The sequence below is a fragment of the Nannospalax galili genome, unplaced genomic scaffold, assembly GCF_000622305.1.
Source record: "Nannospalax galili isolate Female #2095 unplaced genomic scaffold, S.galili_v1.0 scaffold440, whole genome shotgun sequence".
Lineage (NCBI taxonomy): Eukaryota > Metazoa > Chordata > Mammalia > Rodentia > Spalacidae > Nannospalax > Nannospalax galili.
Window position 1 is genome coordinate 2,836,204 of NW_008347189.1, and position 14,667 is coordinate 2,850,870.

A 14,667-nucleotide genomic window follows, 5' to 3' on the forward strand; every position below is an offset into this window, starting at 1 on the left:
CATTGGCATCTTCTGGTCTCTAAGAACAATTTTCCTTTCACCAGGAATTGAATTTCCTTTTGACACCCAAGACTATGCTGGTAGATTGCTTTGGAAGGAGGGTTAGAAAGTTATAAACCAAGACCTAGAAAGACATAGAAAAGTAAAAACAGGGGCTGGAGAGATGTCTCAGTGGTTAAGAACATTGGTTTGTCTTGCAGAAGACCCAGGTTCAAATCCCAGCGCCCAAATGGCAGCTAACAACTGCCCATAACTCCAGTCCTAGGGGATCTGACAGCCTCTTCTGACCTCTGTAGGCATTGAAAGACATGGGTGCACGCACTTACATGCAGTCAATATATGAATACACATAAAATAAATAATTTTAAAAAAGAAAAGTAAAAACAATATATTTTTATTATTAAAAGTTAATCCTTTAGTGAGTTCATCACAGAGATACCCTTACCATTCTGTTACAGAACTTAAAATATTTTGGGCTCCATCCCTTTACCCTAGGGGAGGAAGAGCACTCCCATTCTGACACTCACTGAGAACCAGATTTCATTTCTTGTTTGAATCCACACTCTCATTTTAGTAATAAAAGAAACAACTTCAATAACCATTCATCAACTTCTCTCCAGCCTTCTCTTCCAAAACAACACTACAGTAGTCTACTTTTTTGGGGGGGGGAGTCTTTTTTGAGACAAGGTCTCCCTGTAACCCCAACTAGCTTAGAACTCACTATGTAGACCAGGCAGGCCTTGACCTCACAGAGATTCACCTGCCTCTGCCTCCCGAGTGCTGGGACTAAAAGCATGCCCCACTACACCTGGCCTCTACATGTGTATTTTTATCAGGGCTGCAAAAAGCCTTGCTAAGAGAGAAAAGTGAGCATTCTCACTTTTTTATTATCGTTCTTCTAGTCACTTAATTGGAAATAAAATACCAAGGAAAAGAGCCTCAAGCATATTCATAAACCCAGTGTTCTATGTCAGTTGCATAAAACTACTGAGTGAAGTGTATTTTTATAATACTGTCTAAGCTGAATAAATGCTTCAACTCTTCAGTATCGGTGAATCCCAGTAAGTGATTTCAAAGTAGTTAATGCACCATCTTAGCCCATTAATTTCTAAAGAATTAAAAATAATTTTTGGAGTTTATTAATCTTCTAGAATGATTGTCATTTTGGCCATTTATATTACCCAATGAAATGTGTATCACTTAAAATACTGGTACCCTCTTAAAGTAGGCATTTCAACTTAATCATTTGTTTATATATGTTGCCCATTTGATCTTTATAGCAAAGATCTCCTTGGATGCATAAAACATGAGGGATTTTTAAATTTGGATACCTTTACCTAGAAACAGGAAGGGAAATTTACTTGGAGGATGAAAAAAGAATATTAAGGTGAAGCAGCTGTTTATTAGATTCTCAAAAATCTCTCCTTGGTGGAGCACTTGAGGGATCCATACAAGCACTGAGTTTGGTCCCCAGCACAAGGTCAGGGAGACTGTCTTCTCTCTGATGTAGAGAATTTGAGGTCCTTTCTAGTTTTAAATTTGAAAGGTCAAGCTCATGAACTCCCACTTTAAATGCCAGAAACGTGTTCTTTATTTCACACACAGTGGAGATGAAGACTTCAGTACTTGAAAGGAGACACAATACTGAAGAAGGGAAAGTCAAGCATAAGAAAACACTTCCAATTTAGATTTTCTAGAAGCTCACCTTCTGAAGTGGATATTTTATGATTTATAGTATGTGAGAGGATTATTAAAATGTTGCTTGCATGGACAAATGATGTTTTCTGGGAAGACAAACTTTGTATTTTCCAGATGATAACCAAAGCAAGCACAAAGGAGTGTTCTGTGGATTAATGACATGGATTCCCCCAACCCTTCTCCCCATTAATGCTTGCATTGCCTTTGTCAGGTTGTAGTTTGCACAATACCACTACTCTCTTATAGTTGCTTTTCTATTACACTTCCCAGTGTTTCTATCTGGGCCTTTCCTACTCTTCTTTTTGCTTCTTCTCTTAATTTACTTCAATACCTTGCCTCTAGTCTTGAACCTTAAGGTTTAGTTTCCAGATCTGAAGCAACTTTTTCAACATTTCTAACTTTCATTTTAAAGAAGTTATATAGGGAGGAGAGAGAGAGAGAGAGAGAGAGAGAGAGAGAGAGAGAGAGGAGAGAGAGAGAGAGAGAGAGAGAGAGAGAGAGAGAGAGAAAGGGCAGGAGGGAGAGGGGGTGCTAAGAAGGAATCAATGAAGCATCCAGGCATAAGAAAATTGGTGGTTAAATAAATACAGCTTCAGATTCTTACTTAGAGATATGTGAAGGCTGCCATTGCACTGAGCTCCTTCAACAGACTATTTGAAACTGTACAAACTTGCATAAGAGAAAGAACAACTTAAATTGAAAGGAAGCTACGGTTCAAGAAACCTTTTTTGAAATATCAGTAGCCAATCTGGAATCAGGTGAAGATGCTACAGATTCTGCAGTCATTTTTTACCTCCAGCTCCACCTTAATCTCAGGCAGGGGTTCTGTCTGATCAAGACAGTTAACTTGCTGGGAAGATGGCTAGAAGAGAGGGGACTCAAAAGAAGTGAACTGCATAGGAAACTCCCCCTGCATGTTGCTGTGTCCTTTCTTCTCTGGCAGCGGGCACAGGCAGGGAAAGACAGTAGTGCTTTGCAGTCCTCTAGCAGCCCTCCTGGGATCCAGAGAGGTCTCAGAGCTGCAAAAGTGTCAGACTAAGGAACAGCTACTCTTTGTCAACCCTTGATATACTCGCTTTGAGGTGCAGGGACCTAGATTGTCCCCTCCTTAAATCCTGGTTCTGCCTCTTGCCCTTCACCCAGTAAACTATACAATCGGATTTATACTAACTCTGATTGTCTACTTGAATTGCAGAGAGTGAGGGTGAGAAACGAGGAGTTGTCTGTACCACTCAGAGGCCTTTCTTTTCTTAGGAATAGAGAGCTGAACAGAGAAAACCAGCCCTAGAACCCCCAGCATCATTGTGTTGTAGCCCGTGTGGAAAGAGTCAACTCTAGGGCTGTTAAAGACCTCAAGTCATTAGCATCAGCTGCTGCTCTAAAGGGCAAGCCAAAGTCTCTAAGTGGCTTAGCACACAAACGAGGCTCCCGAGACGGTCTCACGCTTGCAACCCCATCCACTCCTCCATCACGGACTGGACTGGACTGGAAAAGCTCTTGAGAGCCCCTCTCGGTAATATTTTTTTTTTTTTTACTTTGAACCATCCTCCCTTTAGCCCGAGGTCGAGGTCTTACAATCCCGGCCGTCGCCCCCATTATGAGACCCATTAGAGACTCTGCAGAATACAAAATGCCGAGGATGGAAAGCTGTTAACACCTGAGTCCGACTTGGACTCTTCCCCGAAACACTCCCTCAGTCCACTCCCTCTCCTATCCTCAGTCCTGGGACCTGAGGACTACATAAATCCCTTTCGGAAATCTGGCGGCTTCCCATATTTATCTCTTCGCCCAATCTCCCAGGGCAAGGGAGGATTCAGCCACGTTCCCACCTTAGAGTATCCCTTCCGAATTTTACTCCTGAGACCTTGCTGGGTGGGTGAGTGCTCCTGAATGGGGCTGAAGCCTGAGTATCACCCCGTTGGCCGCTAGCTTCCCAGACCAGCAGAGGCTCAATGGCCAGAAAAATCCCTTGGGACTAATCCTCATCCTTTCTCTGGTCCACAGCACTCAAACTCTGGGGATATATGCGCGTGGTCCACGCGCCCGATACATAGCCAGCTCCCTGTCCTAGGTCCTCCAAGTACCTAGCAGAAAAGAAAAGGGTTGCTCTACTCCTGTTGGTACCTTCCTTCCAGAGCCTGAAACTGATTTTGCCATCCCAGTCCCAGAGGCCCAAGCTTCAGAAGCAACTCCAGAGAGGCATCACCGCTCTGGGAAGGCGCTCAGGATTTGCGAGGCACGGGCAAGCCAGGAGAAAGCTTCAAGGCTTGTGTCGCCGTCGCCGAAGGGAGCTCCCAGACCAGCAAAGAGTTAAAGGGAGGGGACGTGGGCTGTCACGCGTCATTGGGCAGATTATGTGCAGCAAACAAAAAGTGTGTGTCTGCGTGCCAGTCAGTCACTGCAACGGGTCCATCTGTACAACTCTCCTCTCTCTCTCTCTCTCTCTCTCTCTCTCTCTCTCTCTCTCTCTCTCTTTCCTGTTTAAAAACCAAACATTCTCTTCCCCCTCATCTTTCTATCTCTGTCTTTTCTCTCTTTAGACAGAACCTGTAAGACAGCAACACCGACACCCCTTGACATGGGAACACACTGATATAACGGGCAAACGACGAAACACTGGACTTCATCTCCCGGTTCCAGGTGGCCTTATTTGGGCGACTCGATCCTGACCTTATTTCTGGTAAGTCTCTTTGCATTGACGTGGGAGGGGGATGGGAAGAAGGCAGATTTAGTGGAAAGAGTGGAAAACTGTGTCCCCCCCCCCTCCTCATTATCCAGAAGACGGGGAAATGATTGCAGTGTTATCTCTACTGCCAATAAGAGTATACAAAGGGAGGAGTGGGTGGAAGCACTTTGTCCGGGAAGCTAGGGAGCGCGCAGCCGCCAGACAATGCCTGCCCGGAGCCGCGGGCAAGCAGCGGGCAGCAGCGACTGGCTTTCAGCGAACCCTGCCGGCTCTGGGTTTCCAGGAAGGATCTGCCCAGGAAGAGAACGCAGGGCCTTGAGCCAGGCGTAGGACAGTGAAAGGCTGGATCGTAGAGGCAGGTAGAGCCAGCTAAGGTTCTTGTTCAGCAGTCATTGTGACCGGTTTGAGGCTCCAGGCAGCCACCGCGGACTGCTTTTAGCCCAAGCTTAGGACCTTTTAGCTGTATTGTTAGGTAGAACTGCATTTTAATGACTGCGTCCCTGCTGTTGCCCCGAAGTGAGGGAGATCTCCTGGCACAATGGAACACGTGTGTGAAAGAGACTTTTAAAAGGAAAATAGGAATTCAGATATAAAACGTTAAACAGGAGGAAACTGTAAAAGAGAATAGGATTCTGTTGAAAGGGATTATGAGATCCCCTATATTGCAGTGCATTTTAATTTACAACTGGAAATCAAAATGGGATGTGTCTTGGACACAGAGTGTAGCATGATAAACTTTCTATTTTATGAACATTTTTCTTATTCTCACTGGAAAATACAGTCCAACACTTGCTATTTGGGGCATACAGGAGAAAGAATGGGAAAGAGGCTGTCCAAAGTTTCAGGCATTACCCTGTGAATCACATTTGGAAGATTAACTGGCTAGTAGACACTAAGATAAAAATAGACATTAACCATATTATTCTTTAATGAACAGCCCTATAGGAAAAGAATAAGGTCTATTATCTCTGCTATTTAAATTGTATAAAATATAGATGAATTACTGACTGGTGAAAGTATTAGAGAAATAATCAACTTAGTGGAACCTTTCATCAGTCAGGAAAAACAATGTGGCTAATTCAAAGCTAGTTTAAATATTTTAAAATATTGCTTTCTTTATGTACTAAGTTTTGCAAGGTGTATCCAGTGGCTGAGGAAGGAAAATGTCCCTGTATGACAGCTTAATAGACAGCCCTCCACTGGGGCTTTACCTTCTAAATTGCTGTGGATTAAACAGCTGGAGGGCCCACTAAGGACCATTCAAGCAGGGCTGCCCCCTCTTGCCCAAACAGGGTGGTATCTGGGGAAGTGAGAATTCACCAGTCATTACACACAGTATTTCAGACAGGGGACATTTCAGGCCTGCCCTATACCTGCTCGCTTCATGGGCCACATGCGACTCAATACACCCTCTTGTATAACAAGGTAACTGGGATTCAACCTCATCCATAAATAAGCATGTCGAGAAAAAAATAATTACCTCTGCTTGCTTCTTTTAATTAAAGCCTCGGAGGGACAGCGTTGGATTATGGTAATAAGCAGACACGAGTCCCTTCTTGTAGGCTGCAGAGAAAGGTTAGCTGACACGGAATTAGTGGCCCTGACACTCCACTTGAAATCCATTCGCTATGCTCCACTGTCTCTGCCTGCTAGCTAAGACTGCTCCCCTCTTTGGAAGAAAAAAGGAAATCACCTCCCAAGCACCTGGCTCAATTCATAGGACAGGCACTTTCCCCAAAGGCTTAGAAGGTTTTTGTTTTTTATTTTTTCAGGCAGAAAAAGTCTATATATGCTGTTCAAAAATTTAGTCTCCCCCACCTTCTTCCCTAAAGCCTTTCTGCATCCTTAAGGTAGCGCAAAAATGACCTAGTCTTTACAAGCTCTTATTTTCTCTCTCATACTGGAAGTGCGCTCCCAATCTTCCATTTCAATTATTTAAAAGGAAAGGATAATACCCCTAAGTTGGCATCTTTAAAACATGCCAGACTGATCTGCTTTATTTTTAAAGTAGAAGCTATGCAAAATCGCGGGCAAGTGCAAAAAAAATATATCTGGTGGTGGAAATGCTGCCGGAGCTCACAGCAGTAAAGGCAGTAACAACTCACTTCTTGTCTTCTGTATCTGTCTCCAGTCATGGAGGATTCAGGCATTCAGAGAGGCATCTGGGATGGAGATGCCAAGGCTGTCCAACAATGTCTGACAGATATTTTTACCAGTGTATACACAACCTGCGACATCCCAGAGAACGCCATATTTGGTCCCTGTGTTCTGAGCCATACTTCCCTGTACGACAGCATAGCTTTTATAGCCCTCAAGTCCACGGACAAGAGAACAGTACCTTACATCTTCCGGGTAAGTCTCAGCTGCTGTGGTGAGGTGTTGAGAGGGTAATGTCCTGTTCAAAATGAACAAAGACTCATCCCAAGGACAAGTAGAAACAGGTTCTGAAAGGAAAAATAAATGTGACAATTCAAGCAAGTACAGCTTATATGCCAAAAACTAGAAAAGAAATATTAAACTTAAATTATCATCAACTGATTTTCTCAGATAAATGACAAAATTGACTTCAAATGCTGGTGATGTCCAAGTCTTTACCTTCATTCAGAGTTTTCCTGTTGACAAGGACTTCCTAAATCTATAGGGAGATTACACTGGGGCTATTTGCATATTAAGTACTTCCTGTGAGTACTTTTACAAATATCGTGTATATTTGCTTTCTACTTTAGGAGGTCTCCTCATCTCCTAACTATTGCTTTCTTTGGTAACATTAGCTAGTGTCCAGAGTTTGTATATAAATTAAAATGTTAACTATTTTGACAGCAAAGCATCATTAAATCCACGTTTGAGTTGGAAGATAACAGACCTCTCATGTCCTATTATGAAGAAAAACTGTTAATCCTTCAAACCACAATTAGAAAGATGCCTGTGCCACAGAGTAATTTCTACGAGTGACACTTTCCTTTTACTTCAGAGACAAAATTCCACTTACTTTTGTAATGTGAGATAACTGCGAAGGCAATTCTGAAGTATTTTGTACAAGATATTTCCTCACTTAGAATTTAACCAATGTATGAAAACAGTGACTTAAATAACACATATGTTTGATGTAATGTTTCCAAGGACGGTTTTCTTGACTATTGGCTACAAACATGAGGTTGTATGATCCGACTATCATCAAGCTTTGGAAACAACGTGGTTTCAGATCATTGTTTTGGGGGGAACACTACCGGAAGAAACGGCCCTAGTTCCTCTGGTTTCAGTCTCTCACGTGGGCCTCCCTCCCCCCCCCCTTCTTGTCTTTCTTAAAAACTGTAGGTAGACACTTCAGCGGCAAATGCTTCTTCCGAGGGTCTCATGTGGCTGCGGCTGGTCCAATCAGCCCGAGATAAGGAAGAGCAGAACCTCGAAGCCTATATAAAAAACGGACAGCTGTTTTACCGCTCTCTCCGCAGGATTGCCAAAGACGAGGAATTACTAGTTTGGTACGGAAAAGAACTGACCGAGTTACTCTTGCTCCGTCCCTCTAGATCCCACAACAAAATGAATGGTAGGTTGGCTTGGGACCTGCTTGGGGGCCCTTCGCTAGGTCGGGAAACGGGCAGAGCGCCTCTGGGGCTCACCCAGGCGCGTTGGAGCGCCTTTCTTCCCCTTGGGTATCTCATAGGAAGCTTTTGAGTTGTAGTCTAGGATGAAGCTGGGACAGAGGTAGGAGGAAAAGTTGGGGCACACCTAGTATGATAAATGTCCTTCTCCAAATCAGGAGGAAAAGTTGGACCAAGTCGGATAGTGTATTCTACCCAGGCGCTCGGGCCAAGAAAGATAGAGTGGATTTGTGACGGGGATGATGGCAAAGTAGCCTGGGGGCGATGCTGAGTAACCATGTGGTGTGCATGTGTGTGGTGTTTGCTCACTAAGCAGGGTCGTCCCCTTACTCATGCCTGGAATGCAGCCAGCGTTTCCAGTTTGAGTTCCCGTACGTGGCGCATCTGCGTTTCCGCTGCCCCAAGAGACTTCACAGCATTGATGTGAGTCCCCAAGATGAGCAAGGCGGCGGCGTGGGCAACAAGGACCACGGGGGTGGCGCCGGTGGCAAAGAGCAGCAGCCGCCGCAGCAACAACAGCCACAACAGGAAGCGCCTTTGGTACCGGGCCCCAAGTTCTGCAAAGCCGGCCCCATACACCACTACCCGGCCCCGTCTCCCGAGGGCGGCAATTCAGCCGCCGCCGCAGGTGGTGGCAACGCCAAGCCATCCACGGACTTTCACAACCTGGCCCGGGAACTGGAAAACTCCCGGGGAGGCAGTAGTTGTTCGGCGTCTGCCCAGAGTCTCAGCGGCAGCAGCAGCAACTTAGGCCACCAGGAGGCGGAGCTGAGTCCCGACGGCATAGCCACAGGCGGCTGCAAAGGGAAGAGGAAATTCCCCGAGGATGCTGCGGAGGGCGGCGGCGCCGGGCTGGTGGGCGGCCGCGCGCACTTCCCCGAGCGGCCGCTGCCGGCCTCCAAGGAGGACCTGGTGTGCACGCCGCAGCAGTACCGCGCCGCCGGCAGCTACTTCGGCCTGGACGAGAACGGCCGCCTCTTCGCGCCGCCCAGCCCGGAGACAGGCGAGGCGAAGCGCAGCGCCTTCGTGGAGGTGAAGAAGGCCGGCCGCGCGGCTGGCCTGCAGGAGGAGGCGGCGGCGGACAGCGCGGGCGGAGCCCCGGAGGACCCGGACGCAGGAGGCGGTGGCTCGTCCACGCCCGCGGCGGCGTCGCCCGGGGGCGCCGAGAAGCTGCTGGGCCCGCGTCCCGGAGCCCCGCTGGCCGGTCGACTGGAGGGCGGTAGCCCCGCGCGGGGCAGCGCCTTCACCTCGGTGTCGCAGCTCGGTGTCGCGGGCGGCGGGGGTGCGGCGGGGGGGGGGGGGGGGGGGGCCGGGGGCGTCGCAAGAGCGCTTTCTCACAGCCCGCGCGCTCCTTCTCCCAGCTGTCGCCCCTGGTACTGGGCCAGAAGCTGGGCACGCTCGAGCCGTGCCACCCTGGCGACGGCGTGGGCACCACCAGACTCTACCCCGCCGCGGCGGACCCGCTGGCCGTGAAGCTGCAGGGCGCGGCGGACCTGAACGGGGCCTGTGGGCCGCTGCCGAGCGGCGGGGGCGGCCTGCCCAAGCAGAGCCCCTTCCTCTATGCCACGGCCTTCTGGCCCAAGAGCTCGGCTGCGGCGGCGGCAGCGGCGGCGGCGGCGGCCGCGGGGCCCCTGCAACTGCAGCTGCCCTCGGCGCTCACGCTGCTGCCGCCCTCCTTCACCTCGCTGTGTCTGCCGGCGCAGAACTGGTGCGCCAAGTGCAACGCCTCCTTCCGTATGACCTCCGATCTGGTGTACCACATGAGGTCGCATCACAAAAAGGAGTATGCGATGGAGCCCCTGGTGAAGCGGCGGCGGGAGGAGAAACTCAAGTGCCCCATATGCAACGAGTCTTTCAGGGAGCGTCACCACCTCTCCAGGCACATGACCTCGCATAACTGATGCAGACGGGACCCTGGCTTTGCAAGCGCGTGCATGCACAGTCGAGCCACCTGCAAGAGCAAACACGCGAGGACATCCACCACGTCTTTAGGCCCTACACTCCAACCGAGCACATAGGCACATACACTCGTCCCTTCCCCCACCAGGAGCCTTCTCATTAAAAATGTTTAACCCGGCGCGCACGTGCCAACACACACACACACACACACACACACACACACACACACAGAGGACAGGATGGTGGATCTTGGATGGGGTGGGTTGTTTGAGGGGGGTTTCTTTTGAATGCACGCATTTTCACTTTCCCAAAAACAAAAGTACATTTTAAAAAATGTCATATATTGCAACATATTGATGCATTTGTCATACGTTTCTACTTAAATTATTAAGCACTTAACTGTTTAGATGTAATAATTATATGTAAGGACAAAATTTATTTTAGATATAAAGTAATGGAAGGAGGTGAGATGCTTTCTGCATTTCCTGATGACAGCTGTGTTCTTACAAAAATAAACAAAACGAATAAAAAGGGGGTGACCATTCAATTTCAGGTTCCAGGGGAAAGTGCATGTATCATGAAATAATTATGGACTTCAATGAAGAAGGTCATCAATTATGTAAATATGTATTTCCTTTTAATACAAAGTGTAATTTTGTGCCAGTGAAATGGAGTCTGAATAGTTATGTGTTTCTTTTATCCCTGGAAAGATTTATTAAACTTTATAGTTTATCCGGGTATGTTGGATGCTTTGACAATAAATGACTATTTTCTTCAAAGCAAATACTTGGAAAATTTTTTTTAACATTTTCTGCAGGTCAGTGCTATGCTTTGAGTAGATAACCTGTTTTCAATAAGTTCCTGAAAAGAAGGGAAGAGGTAGTAGAAGAGAAGGGTAATAAACCTGTCTCCTTTGTACTTATTTACTACTAGCCAATTTTGAACCTAAAAGAAGATTGTGTTGATTATCACTTGGAAAATCTTTAGCTGGAAAATGTTGGGCTTTTTGATCAATAGCAAATCACTTAGAGGAAAAGCTGCAATACAGCTCACCTGTAACTGGGATGCCTGCATTCTTTTCAGCAACAGGATAATGAACATCTCCATAAATGGCCAAAAATCTTTAGTATTACCTCTGGGAGAACAGACAAAAGGCCCACTTTGCTTCCTAGTGGTGATGCTTTACATGGGGGAGTATCTTATACTGTAGCATCTTCAGTATTCTGCCATCCATTAAAAGACACTGAAGAGAATTTACCTAGAAATCAGATTTCAAAGATCATGGGCTGATGGTTGTCTGTGTACAGAAGGGCCCAATTTTCCTTTTCAATGCTTCAACACCTTCACAACTGTGGGGATGGGAAGATTAAGCCTGTGACACTCTAATTCTGAAGAACCAACTACTTCTCTCCTTTCTAATTCTTATAATTGTCCCTTCCAGGACAAAAGCACTCTGCCCTCTTCAGCGACTGTCAAAGTTTCTATATAGCTGTTTGTGGTATGTACTGTAGCACTAGACATAAAACCAAATGGCCAGTGTTCTTTCAGGTCTAAAGAAGCATTCTCAGAATCCACTGGTGTCTCCATAACCATTCTGTGATGCCCCAGGAATAGACAAGCACTCACATTTCTCAAGGGCATGAACTGTCTCATCTGCCCCCTCCTTTCACAGGCTGTTGCTCTTCCTCTGTGTCTGAAGGATATTTGTAGACAGATCTCAGGTGGGGAATTTAAATTTACTCAAGGTCTCCTTACAGGCTTTCCAATAACCAAAAGTCTATTGCTTTAAGGCCACCAGAAAACAGGTTCAAGTAGCAGGAGTTGGAGCAGGTACCAGGCAGGTGTGGGGCAAATACAATTACCCATACAGTGTGACCAAATTTATGAAAAAGGTTGGCTTCCTTAGGATTGCACAAATGTGTGTGTGTGTGCGCGCGTGTGTGTGTGCGCGCGTGTGTGTACTCAGGACATTTCTTTGAGGCCTGCTTTCAATTTTCCTAGGCAATAGTTTGATGGTTTTACCGCCCCCCCATGTCTGAAATCTCAGTTGTACCTCTCCTACTTTTGTCTGGTGTGACTCTGTATCATTGCCGGGATCATTTGTATCATCTGCATCATTGTTCACATACCTGCAGCTTGCTTTATCATCTGTAAAAAGAATGAAACATGTTTTGGTATCTTTAAATTACTTCTAGCACTAAAGAATCACCCCCCCACACACACACACCACCAATGAACCAAGCAATTGAACTTAAAAGGGTATTTCTAGAAAAGGACTAAGATTGGTTGTAAAGCAAGAGCAGAGTTTAGGGGTGAATGGAAAATGGGCTTTAGGAGCTGCTTAAATCACAGTATGTGACAGACTAAAATGTCTATGCTCAGGACAATAGTGGATCCCAGAACACAATTCTATTAAAAACAAGCAGGACGTCTTGGGAACTAACTTTAGGAAAGAAAAAAACTCCTTGAGTTCACTTCACCTCTATCTGATCCTTCTGGAATCTCCCACTATCAGTGGGAATTCAGACAGAATGAACTGTCTGGGAAAAGCTAACTAAATGCTACTCTTTAAAATGGGTTTTCTCACAGAGTGGGACCAGCTTTCTGAAGGATACATCCGGACTTGATAGTCTCTTTGTTTTCTTTTACCTGGTCACTATCTTAATCATACAATCAGGAAGAAAGCCAAGCAATGGCTGAGCTAGCGCCCAGGCGATCCAGGTAGGTGTGTTCTTGGCTTGAGTGCGGGTGCTGGGCTAATCTTTCGGCTCACAGACCATTTTGGCGGAGGGAGTAGGAAGGGATCGCCAAAGCTAGTTTTACTGTTGGCCAAAGCAAACTCAGAACTGTTTTATTTTAATGTAGCATTGTCGCGCTTTTGGATGCATTGTATCCTTTTCTGCATCTAAACCTTCTCAAAGGAGAGTTTGTAGAATTCCAAACTCGGGCTGGCTGAGGTCGTTGAAGCTGTGTTAATGCCTGCACACAGCTGCGGAGGAAACAAGGTCACAGGGCCACGCAGGCACCAAGACAAGCTGGTTTCGCACAATCGGTGCCAGGTGTCCCAAGCTTCCAGGTCAAGCAGGTGGCCCGAGCTTCTCTTGCTGGAAAAGCAGGTCAGAAAGCCAACAAGTTGTTTCATCTGCATTTGTTGTATCTCAGTCCCTGGAATAATGCCTGGAAGTGACTAGGCACCTGGGGTCTGTGAGTCTCTCATTTGTCTACCTTTCTGAGTTGTTTGTGCGTGGAGGCGCCCATATGTTACAGGGGCTGCAGCGCGCCCCCACAGATCTGCCGAACCAGAGAGGCCTGGAAGGGACGAAAGCATAATCTGCAGTTCATAGGCACTAGAGAGCGAACTCCGAAACGGACTTGTATGGGAAAGTTCCCGACTTCCAGAAGTGCTATGTTGGACCTTGCAGCCCTAATACTGTGTGTGGCCGTCAGTCGCTGTGGCTTGGGCAATCCCAGGTGTGTGGCCCTGGTCTGGGCATCTGGTACCGGTTGGGTGATGTGGGCTCCTGTCCTGGCCCTTGAATTACCTGATCCCTGTTTAACTCCTTTCCTGGCAGCGTATCTCTTTGGATGCCCCGCCAGCAAACCTGAACTCTAGCAGGAAATTGTTGAACAAGCACCAGTAACGTCCAACGGGTCTGAAAGTGCCATTTCCCCCGCTGTTCCTCTTCCTAGGACAGAAGACCCAGGGCAGCCTAGCTTCTCAACCCACCGAATTCCCTCTCCCGCCAGCTCTCAGTCTGCCTCTCGCTCAGTCGGCAGGGTTCCCACGCCTGCCCGGTAGGTGCTGCAGGCCCAGGGGAACGAGAAGTGCAGCCCGCTCACCACACAGTTCCCGGCACACCAACCGCCCAGCGGGAGCGACAGCTGGCACCTGCCTGGAGGGTTTAGGTTTCCTCCTTTCTTTTATGTCGCTCAAGCTCAGGTTCTACAATTAAGAGGGCTGATTCTCTGCTATCTCCTGCTTTCCACTCACCCGGAATCTCTTCATCTCTTTTGTGGGCTTTCCATCTCAGTGCAGGTTTTCCTTCTTTCCAGCAGTTTTGTGAGGAAAATTCCCAGGAACCTCTGCTACTTAGGCAATTAATCCCAGCAGCCCATCTGAAGACTGCACTGCCCATTACCCACCCTTGAGTTTGAAGAAATGGGCCACCATCCCAACACACACATACACACACACACACACACACACACACGCACGCACGCACGCACGCACGCACACAAAAATGCACACGCACAAAATTTTAAATATAAATTGAATGTTTGCACAACTATTAAAAAGAAAAAAAAATGTACTCTTGTGGAAGGGATCTTCAAAAAAGTATTACCTGCATTTCATTGTCTTCCACTAAAGGAGGTTCAAGGGGATGTAGAAAAGTGAGTACCTACAAGCTGAGCTGTGAAAGGGCCAGGAAGCTGGGGCATCTTTTTTTCTCCCTTCAAAATCATTTTGGATATCAGGAGGGGTAGTGAGGCCCCAAATGTTGAGTCAGAAACACATATCCCACTTGGTGGGCCTGACTGAATGCTTTCTGACTTTGGATCCTGGATAGGCCCAGAGAAGCAGATTACAACTTCACTTTTCCCCATTTTAGACTGAGAATGAAGAGCTTTCTAGAACTACATCCATTCTACAGGACTTGTTGATGAAGAACCTGAGGAAAACATTCTGAAAATTATTATTTTTAATCTTAGGATGTGCAGCTTGAACTAATGTGTTATGCTAATTATTTACTTATTTTCTTTCAAGTTGTGTTTGTATCTACA

At 46.8% G+C, this 14,667-nt stretch overlaps 1 protein-coding gene across 1 annotated transcript; it reads left to right on the forward strand.

Moving 5' to 3' along the window:
- Positions 1 to 4,240: 4,240 nt before the first annotated feature.
- Positions 4,241 to 10,658, forward strand: Prdm8 (PR/SET domain 8). The gene is given in 5 exon segments (XM_008843697.3): positions 4,241 to 4,378; positions 6,516 to 6,736; positions 7,700 to 7,931; positions 8,303 to 9,301; positions 9,304 to 10,658. Coding segments are annotated over 4 exon segments (2,034 nt in total). The 5' UTR covers positions 4,241 to 4,378; positions 6,516 to 6,517; the 3' UTR covers positions 9,888 to 10,658.
- Positions 10,659 to 14,667: the final 4,009 nt, after the last annotated feature.